This window comes from Dendrobates tinctorius, unplaced genomic scaffold (assembly GCF_039654945.1).
Source record: "Dendrobates tinctorius isolate UK_male_01 unplaced genomic scaffold, ASM3965494v1 ptg000046l, whole genome shotgun sequence".
In the NCBI taxonomy this organism is placed as follows: domain Eukaryota; kingdom Metazoa; phylum Chordata; class Amphibia; order Anura; family Dendrobatidae; genus Dendrobates; species Dendrobates tinctorius.
Genome location: NW_027361714.1, coordinates 78892411 through 78910757, shown reverse-complemented (window position 1 = coordinate 78910757; position 18347 = coordinate 78892411). Strand labels below are relative to the sequence as shown.

The following is an 18347-nucleotide window of genomic DNA, read 5'->3' as shown; positions in this document are numbered from 1 at the left end:
ACAGTTCTTGCATTGTGACTATATGGTTTTCTTCTCTATGTTCAAAACGAATAAAAATGTTAAAGAATTTTATGGAACTTGTCACTGCTTTTATTTAAGAAAGCATCCAACTATCCTTATTAATCTTGGATGAGAGTTACATGTGTTTTATTTTTGCTGGATGACACCAGATTGAAACATTTCTGTTTTCTTTCTAGAATACTGATCTGAGCCATGAACTCATTATAGAAATAACTGCCCTCAGAGCCAGGCTACAAGATATTGAAGAAGAAATGATGTCCTCCAAGGAAACCATAAAAAAGCAAGTGCAGGATGAATATGAAGCCTTAATCAGGACTTTGTTTGCTGCATGTGTTTCCCTGAAGGTGAGCACAGCATTGTCCATATCTGTTCTTTATTATGTACTGTATTTGGAATTAACCATGAGTTTGTCCATATCTATGCTTCATTATGTATATGTAATTAAATCTGAGTGCAGCTCATGAGCAGCCTTGTGCTAAAGGCGGATCTAAATAAATTATATTACAATAAGTTTTTGGTTTCTGCAGCTTCATTAGAGCATTTATCATACTGAGGTTCACCTCGCCTATACAGCGCAGCAGAGTTACGTTAGTTGCGTGATCAGATGACCTGACATCGCCTTGATCCAGAAGTGCCAGTGGTAAGGGCTTCAATTCTACTTGCACCTGAAAGAAGCAAGTGCGATTGAAAGCTGTGTGCCAGCGTGTTACGTCAGCTTGACAGCCGGCTTAGACAATAGCCTAATTCCACTCCAAGGTCGCAGCAAAATGTAGACTCTGGAGAGACACCTTGCACCGCCAAATCAGGCAACCCGACGTAACCTCCTCCCTGCTGCACCAAGGGCAAATGCCCTGCCTTTCCTCCATTTAGGTATGCCCCTGTCTTTGGGCCACTGGCCTTTTCTAGAAGGTAATGCTAGAACTTAAGGTCACCATCCACATTGGATTAATGTCAGACAAAAAAGCTGACATTGATGAGGTCAGTCAACAGTCTAATGTACACAAAAAAACAAAATTGGCCTATCTATTAATGGCACTTCCTCTATTGAATCTATACACACGGAAGCAGATGCCAAGTGAATTTAAAAGTACATAAATCTTTATTAAACACTTAATTACACAATTTTAAAATTCAATGGGTGAACGCAAAATGGATCTGCAAGTATAGGGGTAGTTATACTAAAATTTATGAGCCGATAATTAATTTCCCTTAGGTTGGTTGGACTCTCATCACTTCATCACTTACTATTAGTTGACAAACCCCTTACTTATCCCTATACGTCAAATTTTATAAGCACTAATCGTATGTACTTTTATTGTAAAAAAAATGGACAAAATTAGTGTGGATTTTTCCTTTCCTTGATTGAAGTGATGAGTCCAGCCAACCTAAGGGAAATTAATTGTTGGCTCATAAATTTTGGTATAACTACCCCTTTAGTTGCAGATCCATTTTGTGTTCACCCAACAGTCTAATGTGTATAGGGAGCCTGATTGTCGGGGAGAAGTTGATCGGGTATGTCCGATTTCGGCTTGCCAATCATTGTTACCGCCGTCACGGCCGCCTCCACTCCTACTCACCTCCTCGCTCCAGCGGCGCTTCCGTCTCCATGTCGGGGCTCGCGCCGTCTGACAGCTCCACGGTTGGCGGCGCCACTGCGCATGCGCCGTAGGCCATGGACACGTGTCTCCTCCTCTCCCTGAGCTCCGGCGGTGCCCTTACCCGGAAGCACCACCGGACCAATGGGAGCTGCTGAGTCAGGTATATCAGGCCGCCCTTCCCTAATGGAGGCACCTGATCTTAGGTTCCCTAACGTTTGGCCTTACTGCTCTCAGCAGCTACCTTGTCTCCCTGCTTTTTGTCTCCCCAGCTCTGCCCGCCTGTCCTGTATTTCAGCCGTGCCCGCTTCTGAGTCCTTGCCTGCTCGCCTGTCCCGTGTTCCAGCCGTGCCCACTTCTGAGTTCCTGCCTGCCTGTTCTGTGTTCCAGCCGTGCCCGTCTCTCCAGTGTCCTGCCTTCTGCCTGCCTGTCCTGTGTCCTAGCCTTACCCGTTTGTCCTGTGCCCTGTTTGTGCCTCCTGTGCTCCAGTTCTGCCTATCGTACCACTCCGCCTTGTCCTCCAGTTCCATGACTGGGCTGCCACCCGCACTCCACTCCATCACCCCGTGCGCTCTCCCTGTCCGTGGAGGGGCTCCAGCTCCTCTAAAGAGACACCCCTCTTGGTACCGGCTATCGTGTTACTTGAGCCCTGGGGCCTGCGCCTAACGATCCCTGTATAGGGGTTGGCTCCACCTGGTCCGCTCGCCCGGGGGTCCTCGGTGCCACGATCCAGAGTGTCCACTCTTGGAGGTTTGTCTCGCCAAGCCGTAACAGTAAGATCAGGCCATGGATCCCGCCGGTGCCTCCGCAGCATCCCAGAAAGAGTTGCTCTTTTTACGGGAGAACCAGGGACGTATAATGTCCGTTATGAAATCCATGGACTCTCGCTTGTCGGCCCTGCAGGCCGCTGACCCGGGGAATGCCACTCAGCTAGCCAGCCTCCAGCACGAGCTTGGTCAGCAGCGCGACACCCAGGCCCACATTTTATCCTATATGGCCTCAGTCGATGATCGATTGCTCGCCCTACAGTCTGCCGCCTCTGCACAGACCTCATCTCAAGTCTCGCCTTCCCTTCCTTCTCCTCGCCTCGCTAAGCCACCTCCGTACAGTGGCAACCCCAAGCTTTGCAGGGGGTTCCTAAACCAGTGCAGTCTCCACTTCGAGCTGCTGCCCCAGCTATACCCCTCTGACCGGGCCAAAGTGGCCTTTATTATGTCCCATCTGGAGGGGGAGGTCCTGTCCTGGGCGAATCCTCTCTGGGAACGGGATGATCCCATAGTTTCTAGCTTGCCGGTTTTTCTGGACACTTTCTGTAGGGTCTTTGACGAGCCAGGTCGCATAGCCTCCCTTACTGAGTCCCTCTTTAATCTTCGTCAGGGCACTCTAACGGTCCGTCAGTACGCAATTCGATTCCGTACTCTTTCCTCTGAGTTGGGCTGGAATAACGCGGCACTGCTAGGGGCCTTCTGGCAGGGTTTGTCAGGCAGGATTAAGGACGAGTTTGCCGGCCGCGATACCCCGTCCACTCTGGAAGATCTTATCTCCCTGGACACCCGCATCGACCTCCGTTTCCATGAGCGCTCTCGAGAGTCAGCCAGAGAGAGGAGACCCATTAGACCGGTCCCTTTTGCCAACCGGACCTCTAGCCCGCACTCGACCGGGACATCCTCTAACCCCTCTGTTGAACCAATGCAAGTCGACCGCCTCAAGCTGGCAGAGCTACGCTGACACGACAGAAAGGCGCAGGGCCTATGCTTGTACTGTGGAGGGTCATCTCATTTTCTTTGTTCCTGCCCAGAGAGACCAGGAAACTCTTCCACCTAGGCCACGTAAGAGAGGCCTCCCTAGGTGCTAGTAATTCCTCTCAACCCCTTACTTTGTCCGTTCTTCTGGTTTCGGGTCAGAGGCGTGGGTCCAAGGTGGCCTACATGGATTCGGGGTCGGCGGGCAACTTCATCCGGAGGGAGGAGGTAGACAAGTATCAGATTCCTGTGATAACCTTAAAGACCCCCCCGGCTAATTTCCTCTGTGGATGGCAGACCCTTACAGGAGATCGTCGCTATGGTCACTGAGGAGCTGGAGTTGCAAGTTGGAGCCTTACATCGTGAAAAGATGTCCTTTTATGTATTGCCTAACTTGTCCCATGCCTTGCTACTAGGACTCCCTTGGTTACGGACACACCAACCAGTCCTCGACTGGTCGTCGGGCAAGGTTCTCCGTTGGGGGCATTTGTGTCATACCCAGTGCCTGAATTCCATTCGTCCATCTACCGTCTCACGACCTTCTCCCGACCTCTCGGGGCTTCCCTCCGCCTACTGGTCCTACGCGGATGTTTTTGACAAAAAGGAGGCAGAGAGCCTTCCTCCACACCGGCCTTTTGACTGTCCAGTTGAACTAATTCCCGGGACTACTCCTCTCAGGGTAGAATCTACCCGTTGTCCCCTGCTGAGACTCTAGCCATGTCCGACTACGTCCAGGAGAATCTGGCCAAGGGATTTATTTGAAAGTCTACTTCTCCTGCAGGCGCCGTCTTTTTTCTTCGTTAAGAAGAAGGAAGGGTCCCTACGACCATGCATTGATTACAGGGGCCTAAATAACAACACGGTCAAGAATAGATACCCTCTTCCACTCATTCCAGAACTCTTTGACCGCCTCAGAGGGGCCCGGATCTTCTCCAAATTAGACCTCACGGGAGCTTACAATCTGATCCGTATCCATGCTGGCGACGAGTGGAAGACTGCCTTTAACACTCGAGACGGACATTACGAGTATCTAGTCATGCCAATGCAATGCTCCTGCGGTATTTCAGGAATTCGTCAATGAGATTTTCCGAGACCTCTTGTATTCTTGTGTCGTGGTATACTTGGATGACATCCTAATATTTTCCATTGATCTCTCGTCCCATAGGAGAAGTGTTCGCCTGGTACTGCAGCGTCTTCGGGAGAATCGCCTGTATGCCAAGATCGAAAAGTGTCTCATTGAGCAGAATTTGCTACCATTTCTGGGCTATGTTATCTCTGACACTGGATTGAAAATGGACCCCGAGAAGCTTTCCGCTATTTTCGAATGGCCTCGACCCGTGGGAATAAGGGCCATACAACGGTTCCTAGGATTTGCCAATTACTACAGGCAGTTTATCCCTCACTTCTCCTCGGTAACCAAGCCTATTTCCGCCCTTACGCATAAAGGGACGAGCGCTAATTCTTGGACTACAGAGGCCGAAGAGGCCTTTCAAACTTTGCAACTTGCGTTTTCCTCAGCCCCGGTATTACACCGTCCTGAAGCCAGCCGACCCTTCGTGCTCTAAGTGGATGCCTCCTCCATAGGAGCTGAGGCGGTACTATCCCAGAAGTCCGCCACAGGTCGTTTTTTTACTTCCCTGTGGGTTCTTCTCCAAAGCCTTTTCCCCAGCGGAATGCAATTACACGATTGGATACCGGGATCTATTAGCCATATAATTGGCCTGGCCTTGGAGGAGTGGCGTCATCTGCTAGAAGGGGCTGTTCATCCCTTCGTGATTTTCTCTGACCACAAGAACTTGGCCTACCTCCAGTCCGCCCAGAGACTCAATCCTCAAGGGGCCAGGTGTTCCTTGTTTTTTGCCCGCTTCGATTTCGAGCTCCACTATCGACCCGGCAACAAAAACACCAAAGCCGATGCCTTATCCTGGATCTATCAACCAGCCGAGGCACCGGAGGAACCTTCGCACATTATCGAACCCACTAAACTCATCATGTTGGCTCCCGTGGATCTTCTTTCTCCGCCCCCAGGCAAGACTCTCGTGTCAGAGGATGCTAGGAGAAGGGTCTTACGCTGAGGCCATTCTTCTAGACTTGCTGGTCATGCCGGGACTAAGAAGACGTTGGCCCTGATCTCCCGCCACTACTGGTGGCCTACTCTTGGTCGAGAGGTGATTAACTTTGTTGCCTTCTGTCCGTCCTGTGCCAAGAACAAAGTTCCTCGTCAGCCTCCGTCTGGCTTGCTACTTCCGTTGCCGATTCCTACGATTCCTTGGGAACATATTGCCATGGATTTTATCACGGACCTGCCCTGCTCTTCCGGTTGCACGGTAATCCTGGTAGTTGTGGACCGCTTCTCCAAAATGGTGCATTTTGTCCCTCTGCCGGGACTGCCTTCGGCTCCTGAACTGGCCACGGTCTTCGTCCATCAGATCTTCAGACTCCATGGACTGCCGCGACGTATAGTGTCTGACCGAGGGGTTCAATTCACCTCTCGTTTTTGGCGAGCCCTGTGGAAACACTTGGATGTATCACTAGATTTCTCCTCCGCTTACCATCCACAGTCTAACGGGCAGTTTGAGCGAACTAACCTAGCCTTGATAGGTTACCTGCGTCACTTTTCCAATGCCCACCAGGACGACTGGGTTGACCTTCTTCCCTGGGCTGAGTTCGCTTTCAATAACCATACCAGTGAGTCTTCAATCAAGTCTCCGTTCTTTGTCGTATTTGGCCGACATCCTGGTGGTCCCCTTCCGGTGACCCCGGCCTCAGAGGTACCTGCAGCCAATTCTTTGTTCACAGAATTTTCCAAAATTTGGGCCGAAACCAACGCAGCACTCAAGAGAGCCGGTGATCGGATGAAGAATCATGCGGACAAGAGAAGACTGGATTCACCTCCGTATCGCACGGGTGAGAAGGTCTGGCTATCATCCAAATATATACGGCTGAAGTTGCCTTCTTTCAAGTTAGGTCCACGGTACATTGGTCCTTTTGAAGTTCTTGGACGTGTCAACAATGTCGCCTACAAATTGAGGTTGCCTGCTTCGCTCTGAATTCCGAACACCTTCCATGTCTCTCTCCTATAACCAGTGGTACTAAACAGTTTTCACTCCGCACCTGACGCTGCTTCTCAACCGGTCGGCACCGACAACATCTTTGAGGTGAGGGATATATTAGCTATGAAAAGGGTTAGAGGGAGGACCTTTTTTCTTATTGATTGGAAAGGGTTTGGCCCTGAGGAGAGGTCCTGGGAACCCTGGGAGAATATCAACGCACCCCGCATTCTCAAGAAGTTTCTTGCCAGTCGCCGGGAGGGGCGGCTTAAGGGAGGGGGTACTATTACCGCCGTCACGGCCGCCTCCACTCCTACTCACCTCCTCGCTCCAGCGGCGCTTCCGTCTCCACGTCGGGGCTCGCGCCGTCTGACAGCTCCACGGTCGGCAGCGCCACTGAGCATGCGCTGTAGGCCACGGCCGCGTGTCTCCTCCTCTCCCTGAGCTCAAGCGGTGCCCTGACCCGGAAGCACCGCCGGACCAATGGGAGCTGCTGAGTCAGGTATATCAGGCCGCCCTACCCTAATGGAGGTGTCTGATCTTAAGTTCCCTAACGTTTGGCCTTGCTGCTCTCAGCAGCTACCTTGTCTCCCTGCTTTTTGTCTCCCCAGCTCTCTCCGCCTGTCCTGTATTTCAGCCCGCTTCTGAGTCCTTGCCTGCTCACCTGTCCTGTGTTCCAGCTGTGCCTGCTTCTGAGTTCCTGCCTGCCTGTTCTGTGTTCCAGTCGTGCCCATCTCTCCAGTGTCCTGCCTTCTGCCTGCCTGTCCTGTGTCCTAGCCTTACCCGTTTGTCCTGTGTCCTGTTTGTGCCGCCTGTGCTCCAGTTCTGCCTATCGTACCACTCCGCCATGTCCTCCAGTTCCACGTCTGGGCCGCCACCCGCACTCCACTCCATCACCTCATGCTCACTCCCTGTCCGTGGAGGGGCTCCAGCTTCTCTAAAGAGCCGCCCCTCTTGGTACCGGCTATCGTGTTACTCGAGCCCTGGGGCCTGAGCCTAACGATCCCTGTATAGGGGTCGGCTCCACCTGGTCCGCTCACCCAGGGGTCCTCGGTGCCACGATCCAGAGTGTCCACTCTTGGAGGTTTGTCTCGCCAAGCCGTAACAATCATATTGTTTATCGGGAAATAAGCCATCTCAATTGACTCTCTAGCACACAGGAGCACTCATTCAGCCAAACCTGTGTTGTTTATTAGACATGTTGGCCAGAGGCTTTCTCATAGCGAACACAAGAACACTACACCAATAAGTGGTCCTGTGTATGGGAGAGTCATCTGAGATGGCTGACTGCCCAACAATCAGTCAACGCATCGTTCGATTGACTGACATCCAATGTGTATCGGGTATTAGGTCAGTATATCAGCTTAGGTCTAAATGGCAGCCATTTCTGTGTCTCAGAACTAAACTAGGAAAAACACCTCCTGCTTGGACTGCCTGAGTGTCGAAGTATGTTAGTCACCTATTCAGCATTAGTGACCTACAATAATATCAACTTTGTCAACTGAAAGTCTAGAGAACAGTGTGAAAGCTTTGGTAGATTCATCCTGAGAAGGGTTTGTCATAGTGATGAGCGAATATACTCGTTATGTATACTCGCTATGACTATGTGTGTGCGGAGAATGTGTGCGGGAGTCTGTCTGCAGGGCTCTGTGTGTGTGTCGTGTTTGTGCGGGGCTCTGTCGGGCCTGTGCGGGGCTGTGCTGGCCTCTACCGGGGCTGTGCGGGGCTGTGCTGGGCTCTGCCGGCCTCTACTGTGGCTGTGCGGGGCCTTGCTGGGCTGTGCGGGGCCTTGCTGGGCTGTGCAGGGCCTGTACCGGGCCTGTGCCGGATGTGTCGGCATCGTCCGATGGGACTACTTGTCCCATCCGGCTATGCCCGCTACAGTGACAGCATTAGCGGATGATGGAAAAGTAGTATTCCCATCATCCAGCTAATGTGGTGAATGTAAAAAAAAAGACATACAGAACATGCAACATATAACATATAGTACATACACATAACATATAACACATAACATAGAGTACATACACACCTAATTCCCTAAAGCCTTTGTCTCCTGCAAATAATCTAATATATAAAGCTCAAGTGTGTGTATGTATGTATGTATGTATGTATGTATGTATATATGTATGTATGTATGTGTGTGTATGTCCGGGATTGGCATCCGGACTGTCGCAGCTACAGCCACAAAATTTGGCACAGTCACATGTCTGGACCCCGAGAGTGTCCTAGGCTATGTTATGAGGCGAAATTTTAACCCCACGCGTTTCAATTCACCAAACAATTTTGCCCCTATCTACATAATGGGGAAAAAATGTGTGTGTGTATCAAGCCCCGCCCCTCATTATGATGTCATAATGGTTGCCATGGTGACGCTGATGTCATCATAGGTTGCAAGCCCCGCCGCTCACTATAATGTCATAATGGTTGACTATGGGATGGAGGATGTGTGATGGGTATATGGGCACTGGACTATGGGATGGAGGATATGTATGACGGGTATATGGGCACGGGACTATGGGATGGCAGATATGTATGATGGGTATGTGGGCATGGGACTATGGGATGGAGGATATGTATGATGGGTATATGGGCATGGGACTATGAGATCAAGGATGTGTGATGGGTATATGGGCAATCGACTATGGGATGGCGAATATGTATGATGGGTATATGGGCATGGGACTATGGGATGGAGGATCTGTGATGGGTATATGGGCATGGGACTATGGGATGGAGGATGTGTGATGGGTATATGGGCACTCGACTATGGGATGGAGGATATGTATGATGGGTATATGGGCACAGGCCTATGGGATCGTGGATATGTATGATGGGCATATGGGCACGGGACTATGGGATGGAGGATGTGTGATGGGTATATGGGCATGGGACTATAGGATGGAGGATGTGTGATGGGTATATGGGCACTCGACTATGGGATGGCGGATATGTATGATGGGTATATGGGCACGGGACTATGGGATGGAGGATCTGTGATGGGTATATGGGCATGGGACTATGGGATGGAAGATGTGTAATGGGTATATGGGCACTCGACTGGGATGGAGGATATGCATGATGGGTATATGGGCACGGACCTATGGGATCGTGGATATATATGATGGGTATATGGGCACGGGACTATGGGATGGAGGATGTGTGATGGGTATATGGGCATGGGACTATGGGATGGAGGATCTGTGATGGGTATATGGGCATGGGACTATGGGATGGAGGATGTGTGATGGGTATATGGGCACTCGACTGGGATGGAGGATATCTATGATGGGTATATGGGCACGGGACTATGGGATGGCGGATATGTATGATGGGTATATGGGCATGGGACTATGGGATGGAAGATGTGTAATGGGTATATGGGCACTCGACTATGGGATGGAGGATATGTATGATGGGTATATGGGCACGGGACTATGGGATGGCGGATATGTATGATGGGTATATGGGCATGGGACGGAGGATCTGTGATGGGTATATGGGCATGGGACTATGGGATGGAAGATGTGTAATGGGTATATGGGCACTCGACTGGGATGGAGGATATGCATGATGGGTATATGGGCACGGGCCTATGGGATCGTGGATATATATGATGGGTATATGGGCACGGGACTATGGGATGGAGGATGTGTGATGGGTATATGGGCATGGGACTATGGGATGGAGGATGTGTGATGGGTATATGGGCACTCGACTATGGGATGGAGGATAAGTATGATGGGTATATGAGCACGGGCCTATGGGATAGTGGATATGTATGATGGGCATATGGGCACCGGACTATGGGATGGAGGATGTGTGATGGGTATATGGGCATGGGACTATGGGATGGAGGATGTGTGATGGGTATATGGGCATGGGACTATGGGATGGAGGATGTGTGATGGGTATATGGGCATGGGACTATGGGATGGAGGATGTGTGATGGGTATATGGGCACTCGACTATGGGATGGCGAATATGTATGATGGGTATATGGGCATGGGACTATGGGATGGAGGATGTGTGATGGGTATATGGGCATGGGACTATGGGATGGGGGATGTGTGATGGGTATATGGGCACTCGACTATGGGATGGAGGATATGTATGATGGGTATATGGGCACGGGCCTATGGGATCGTGGATATATATGATGGGTATATGGGCACGGGACTATGGGATGGAGGATAATTATAATTTGCTATAACTAACCACAGCTAGTTACTATGCCCGGGCAGCGCCGGGCTCTTCAGCTAGTATTAAAATAATAAACCAACCTATACTCACCTTTTTGCCGTAATCCATTAATAACGAGGGTCCCACGTTGATCTCCCATGGAGAGCTGCCACATCAGCTGATGCGACACGTCTCCAGGGGCTACAGCGATACAGTGACGGAGATAACCCTCCGCGCTGTATCACTCCGTCAGGAGGTCACAGAAGTTCACCTGTGACATACAGCAGCACTACAGCGTGGGAATTTTCTTATGCAGCAGTGCTACCGTAAAGTGAACTCCAATGATAACCCTCCCGCAGTGTATCTCCGGTCAGTGTGTCATTGGATGCCTTGTACAACAGTCTCATCTGCTGATGTGACTGCTCTACAGGGGAGATCGTCGAGGGACACTCGTTTTTAAAGAGGGACTGTGTCGGAAAGGTAAGTATAGGTTGGTTTGTTTGTTTTTTAATGTTTTGCAGGTGATCGATGGCTTTGATAGGATCTTTGCATACAATAAAAATTTCGAAAAACCGTGTTGTGTTTTATTTAATTAAAATTCTTTTTTCTGGCTGTCTTTTTTAACCCTTTCCTACTATAGGATTAATAATGGATAGGTGTCTTATTGACGCCTCTCCATTATTAACGGGGCTTAATGTCACCTTCCAATAGCAAGGTGACGTTAACCCCTTATTACCCCATATGCCACCGCTACACGGCAGTGGGAAGAGAGGGGTTAAGTGCCGGAATTGGCGCATTTTAGTGATGCGCCATTTCTGGGGAGGCTGAGAGCTGTTATTTGTAGCCAGAAGGGGTCAATATCTATGGCCCCTTCCTAGGCTATGAATATTAGCCCGAAGCTGTCTGCGTAGCCTTTCTGGCTATAAAATATAGGGGGATCCCAAGCCCCCAGGCCCCACACAGCCCAGCACAGGCCCCACACAGCACCAGCATAGCCCCGGCAGAGGCCCACACAGCCCCGGCAGAGGCCCGCAGAGGCCTGCACAGCCCCGGCAAAGCCTCGCACACACATTTTCTGCCCATTACTCGCATTTCCCATAGACTTATATTGGACTTGCTACTCATTACGAATACCCAAGTATTATGAGCTACTTGTAATGAGTCCAGCGAGTCCGAGTATTTCAGTACTCGCTCATCCCTAGTTTGTCAAAACCATAAAATAAATAATTATAAAACAATTGTAAGAATATCTGACTACAGGAAACAGAGCGTCCTACTGTCTAACAAAGGCTAACAATAAAAACTGTTTGGATCTATGCCGCTATGCCTCACGTTATGATATCTGTCCTTTTGCACATTGTACTTTAACTTAGGAAAAAAAGTACAGAAAGGAGTAGAGTGTTCTTTGCACATGATCTGTTTTGATGGAAAGTTATCTTTAATGAACACTGATCCTACAATCTATCTTATATATCATAAACGTTATTATTCCTTGTAAAATTGAGGAGAACTTACCCCCAGGGTTTTATCTCAAATATCTCAGTTGTAATCATATCTAGAAATCTGTACATATGTATACATTTTACTCTTCTATGATTCCTTCTTTTCGCCTTTTAGGCCTTGTTCACATGTCACAAAGCAATAGCAAATTTGTAAAATTTGTATGTGATACTTGCGGATTTTGTTGTGGATTTGGCTGCGGAATTCACCCTACTCTATTACAAAGAAGTGAGTAGGGTGAAATCAGCAATGAAAATCTGCCCGATCTTTATGTGCAGATTTTTCCCAGATCGTTTGAATGAGTTTTATATTGTAAAGCGCTGTGGATTCTAAATACATGCAGATGGCCTTATTCTCTTTATACATATTTATGACAGCACATTTCCTTGTTGTTTCAGTCTAGAATAGATGGTTATCACATTAGCATGAACAAACAAGTGACGGAAATCATCAGTGATGTTCGGAAAGAAGGTGTAGACGACATGATTTTTCTGAAAAAAAAATATTTCCCTGGACAAAATGGCAGCACTCTGAAAGACACATTGTCTATGGTGAGTTACAGGAAACACAAAGCTAACAAGATGTAGCATGCTTCAAATAGATTATTAAAAGTATTTCAGTTTGATATATTATTGCCAAAAGTGAAAAAAAGTTTTTAAAAAAATATAAAAAAAATTTAAAAAATGAAAGTTTAAATCACCCCCCTTTTGTCCCATTCAAAATAAAGCAATGAAAAAAAAAATCAAACATACACATATTTGGTATCGCCGCGTTCAGAATCGCCCAATCAATAGAAAAAGGATTAACCTGATCGCTAAACGGCGTAGCCAGAAAAATGTTAAAATGCTAGAATTATGTTTTTTTGGTCGCCGCAACATTGCATTAAAATGCAGTAACGAGCGATCAAAAGATTGGATCTGCACCAAAATGGTATCAATAAAAACATTGGCTCGGCACGCAAAAATAAGCCCTCACCCAACCCAAGATCACGAAAAATGGAGACGCTACGGGTGTCGGAAAATGGTACAATTTTTTTTTTCAAACAAACTTAAAAAAAAAAAAATTCTCCACTTAAAAAGGAACCTAGACATGTTTGGTGTCTATGAACTTGTAATGACCTGGAGAATCATAATGGCAGGTAAGTTTTAGCATCTGGTGAACATGGGAAAAAAAAACCATTGTGGAATTGCACTTTTTTTGCAATTCCAAAGCACTTGGAATTTTTTTTCCCATTTTTAAGTACACAATATGGTAAAACCAATGGTGTCGTTCAAAAGTACAACTCGTCCCGCAAAAAACAAGTCTTAGCATGGCCATATTAACAGAAAAATAAAAAAGTTATGGCTATGGGAAGGAGAGAAGCGAAAAACAGAAATGCAAAAACGAAAAAATGCAAGGTCTTAAAGGGGTTAAATTGCAGACTCTCAGATTTAATTTGAGGACATTCACATCGTAATTGGAGTAAGGGTTTAGGAATTAAAGCTCTTTAATATGTTGCTGTACTCTTTTTAAGGCCGGGATCACACATGCGAGAAACTCGGACGAGTCTCGCATGTTAATACCCAGCACTGCTGCGGGCACTCAGGAGCGGAGCGTGCGGCTGCATGTATTGATATGCGGCCGCACGTTCCGATCCGAGTGCCAGCGGCAGAGCCGGGTATTAACGTGCGAGACTCTTCCGAGTTTTTTGCATGTGTGATCCCGGCCTAAAGGGACCAAAAGTAATTGGACAATTATCTCAATCTCTTTGGGGGAGATTCACAACGAGTGGACTGCTGCTGGAGTCATTGCTTCAAGATCAGCCACACGCAGACGTATCCAGGATATGGGCCACAATAGACAATGTCAGAAGCATCTTACCTGGGCCAAGGAGAAAAAGAACTGGACTGTTGCTCAGTGGTCCAAGATGTTGTTTTCAGATTAAACTAAATTTTGCATTTCATATGGAAATCAAGGTCCCAGAGTCTGGAGGAAGAATGGAGGTCTAGCTGCTGGAGGTCTAGTGAGAAGTTTCCACAATCAGTGATGGTTTGGGGAGCCAAGTCATCTGCTGGTGTAGGTCCACTGTGTTTTATCAAGTCCAAATTTAGCGAATCCGTCTACCAGGAAATTTTAGAGCACCTTTACATCATTCATGTTTTCAAGTCATACTCCCGGCTCAGTTTTCATTTTTTTTCCTTCAGATGTAACCAAATGTAGCAAGGTTAATTGGACGGCGCTTCACAGTACATATAAACAATGACCCAAAACGTAATGCTAATGGGCTAGTACCAATCATTAACTCTTCCTGTTCTTATCATCTACTTGTGGCTGAGCAGAACGCAAAGTTACTACTAATAGCGCACATCACTAAGCACATTACACATCCAAATACATTGTAACAGTACATGTCTTCAAGGGGGTATGTGGGCAGCACCTCCACCTCTTTACATCAGGTGCAATAAAGGGCTGGCAAAGCATCACAAAGGAGGAAACCCAGTGTTTGGTGACATCCATGGCTCCCAGAATTCAGGCAGTCATTACCTGCAAACAATTCTCTATAAATTATTAAACATGAACACTTTATTCATGGTAATGAGGTAATGATTTATCCAATTACTTGTGACCCCTGAAATAAGAAGGCTTTGTAGAAAAAGGGTTGCAATTCCTAAACGTTTCGTGGAAATATTTTTGTTCAACCTCTTTAATTAAACCTGAAAGTCTACACTTCAATTGTATCACAGTTGTTCTTCATTTTAAATACAAAATAGTGGCATGCAGAGCCCAAATCACAAAGATTCAGTCCCGGTCCAAATATTTCTGTACCCAACTGTCTGCTGTTTTGCCAAGATTTTCAAGAATTGCAGCAAGAGAGCTTAGGTTTTACCGCAATTGCAGCAAAAAAAAAAAAAAAAAGCATTGTGGCGGCAACATGGACTCAGCTTTATCAAAGGTTACAAATTGTATTTTATTGTTACTTTTAGCATTATTACATGGTGAGCTATAGAAGCATGTAAATGTTTGTGCACCCCTGGTCAAAATTACATTTATTGTGAGCAGTTGAGCAAGTTGAAGATGGAATGATTTCTAAAAGGCCTAAAGTTAAAGAGCTCTGTATATAGTGTCTGTGTACAGGTAATACAGTGATCACCGGTGACATTATACTCAGGAGCTCTGTATATAGTATCTATGTACAAGTAATACAGTGATCACCGGTGACATTGTACACAGGAGCTCTGTATATAGTGTCTGTGTACAGGTAATACAGTGATCACCGGTGACATTATACATAGGAGCTCTGTATATAGTGTCTATGTACAAGTAATGCAGTGATCACTGGTGACATTATACACAGGAGCTCTGTATATACAGGGTGGGCCATTTTTATGGATACACCTAAATAAAATGGGAATGGTTGGTGATATCAACTTCCTTTTTGTGGCACATTAGTATATGGGAGGGGGAAACTTTTCAAGATGTGTGGTGACCATGGTGGCCATTTTGAAGTTGGCCATTTTGGATCCAACTTTATTTTTTCCAAAGGGAAGAGAGTCATGTGACATCAAACTTATTGAGAATTCCACAAGAAAAACAATGGTGTGCTTGGTTTTAACGTAACTTTATTCTTTCTTGAGTTATTTATAAGTTTATGACCACTTATGAAGTGTGTTCAAAGTGCTGCCCATTGTGTTGGATTGTCAATGCAAGCCTCTTCTCCCACTCTTGACACACGGATATCAACACCGTAGAAACCAATAATGTATGTTTTTCATCCTTAACTCCATACAGTAATTATGTCTTCCCTTTATTTAATAAGGTGTCAGATACTGCTCCCCTTTATTTAATGTCTCCATCCTGACCCCAATGTCAACTTTAATAAGTTCCCCATCCTGGGCCCCTTTATTCAATGTCCCCATCCTAGGCCCTTATATCCACTTTAAGTTCCCTCCCTGGGCCCCTATGTCTGCCCCAATGTCCACCACCTTGCCCAGTCGCAGGGGGATTCTCCTCACCTTCTTGTGCTCCCCAGCGTCCTCTTGTGGCTTCATATTTGGCGTGGTCGTTAAAATGGCTGCTGACTGCAGCTGTGACAGGCCGCATGCTGACATCACATAGCAGTAACACAGTAACATTGAAAGACCGCCGGCTTATTAAAGGCTGCAGGAGTCATTTAATGTAACTGCTATGTGATGTCAACACATGGCGTGTCACAGAGCAGAGTGCCCTGTCATAGCTACAGCCGGCATTCATCTTGATGTGCGTCGTCGCCAGGGTTGGCTCCAGTTTTTCGTGGACCTCGGGCAAAAGAGTATCAGTGGGCCCCTTTAGCACATGCCACGATTTCTGATGCACAGATAAAAAATACAGGTATAGTACAATATATGGGCACCATATAGTGCTCCCTACAGTATTATGGGCACCACATAGTCCGTCATACAGTATTATGGGCAACCACATAGTCCTCTATATAGTATTATGGGCACCATACAGTCCTCCATACAGTATTATGGGCAACCACATAGTCCTCTATACAGCATTGTGGGCACCTCATAGTCCTCTCTACAGTATTATAGGCAACCACAGTCCACCATAGAGGATTATGGGCACCTCATAGTCCGCCATACAGTATTATGGGCAACCACATAGTCCTCCATACAGAATTATGAGCCCACTATAATGCTCATTCATACAGGATATCACGGGCCGCATATAATGCTCCTCCATACAGTATATCAAGGGCCGCATATAATGCTCCTTCATTCAGTACATCATGGGCTCCATGTAATTCTCCTCCATACAGTATATCACAGACCACATAATTCTCCTCCATGCAGTACATAACAGACAGCATATAATGCTCCTTCATACAGTATATCACGGACCGAATATAATGCTCCTCCATACAGTACATCATGGGCCCCATGTAATGCTCCTCCATACAGTACATCATGGGCCCTATGTAATGCTCCTCCGCACAGTACATCATGAGCCTTATGTAATGCTCCTCCATACAGTACATCATTGGCCCCATGTAATGCTCCTCCACACAGTACATCATGGGCCCTATGTAATGCTCCTCCACACAGTACATCACGGGCCCTATCTAATGCTCCTCCATACAGTACATCATGGGCCCCATGTAATGCTCCTCCGCACAGTACATCATGGGCCCTATGTAATGCTCCTCCACACAGTACATCACGGGCCCTATCTAATGCTCCTCCATACAGTACATCATGGGCCCCAAGTAATGCTCCTCCATATGACATATGAAACTTATTGACAATTTCACAAGAAAAACAATAGTGTACTTGGTTTTAACGTAACTTTATTCTTTCTTGAGTTATTTATAAGTTTATGACCACTTATAAAATGTGTTCAAAGTGCTGCCCATTGTGTTGGATTGTCAATGCAACCCTCTTCTCCCACTCTTGACACACTGATAGCAACACCGCAGAACCCAATAATGTATGTTTTTTATCCTTACCTCCATACAGTAATTATGTCTTCCCTTTATTTAATAAGGTGTCAGATACTGGACCCCTTTATTTAATGTCTACATCCTGACCCCAATGTCTACTTTAATAAGGTCCCCATCCTGGGCCCCTTTATTCAATGTCCCCATCCTAGGCCCTTATATCCACTTTAATAATGTTCCCTCCCTGGGCCCCTATGTCTGCCCCAATGGCCACTACCTTGCCCAGTCACAGGGGGGATTCTCCTCACTTTCTTGTGCTCCCCAGCATAGCCTTGTGGCTTCATATTTGGCGTGGTCGTTAAAATGGCTGTTGACTGCAGCTGGGACAGGGCGCTCTGCTCTGTGATAGCACGCGTGCTGACATCACATAGCAGTAACATTGAAAGGCCGCCGGCCTATAAAAGGCTGCAGGAGTCATTTAACGTAACTGCTATGTGACGTCAACGCATGGCGTGTCATAGAGAAGAGTGCCCTGTCATAGCTGCAGCCGGCATTCATCTTGATGTGCGTCGTCACCAGGGTCGGCTCCAGTTTTTCGTGGACCTCGGTCGAAAGAGTATCAGTGGGCTGCTTTAGCACATGGCACGATTTCTGATGCACAGATAAAAAAAATACAGGTATAGAACAATATATGGGCACCACATAGAGCTCCATACAGTATTATGGGCACCACATAGTCTGTCATACAGTATTATGGGCAACCACATAGTCTGCCATATAGTATTATGGGCACCTCATAGTCCTCCATTCAGTATTGAGTACCTCATAGTCCTTCATACAGTATTATGGGCAACCACAT

General features: G+C 47.1%; 1 protein-coding gene across 1 annotated transcript in view; it reads left to right on the top strand.

Annotated features, from left to right (window-relative positions):
- LOC141089664 (uncharacterized) overlaps positions 1–18347 on the top strand; it is a 217219-nt gene that overhangs the window by 151690 nt on the left and 47182 nt on the right. The window contains exons 29-30 of the mRNA XM_073576146.1: positions 198–365; positions 12489–12641. Of these exons, the coding sequence (XP_073432247.1) occupies positions 198–365; positions 12489–12641 (321 nt within the window). The remainder of the gene's footprint in view (positions 1–197; positions 366–12488; positions 12642–18347) is intronic.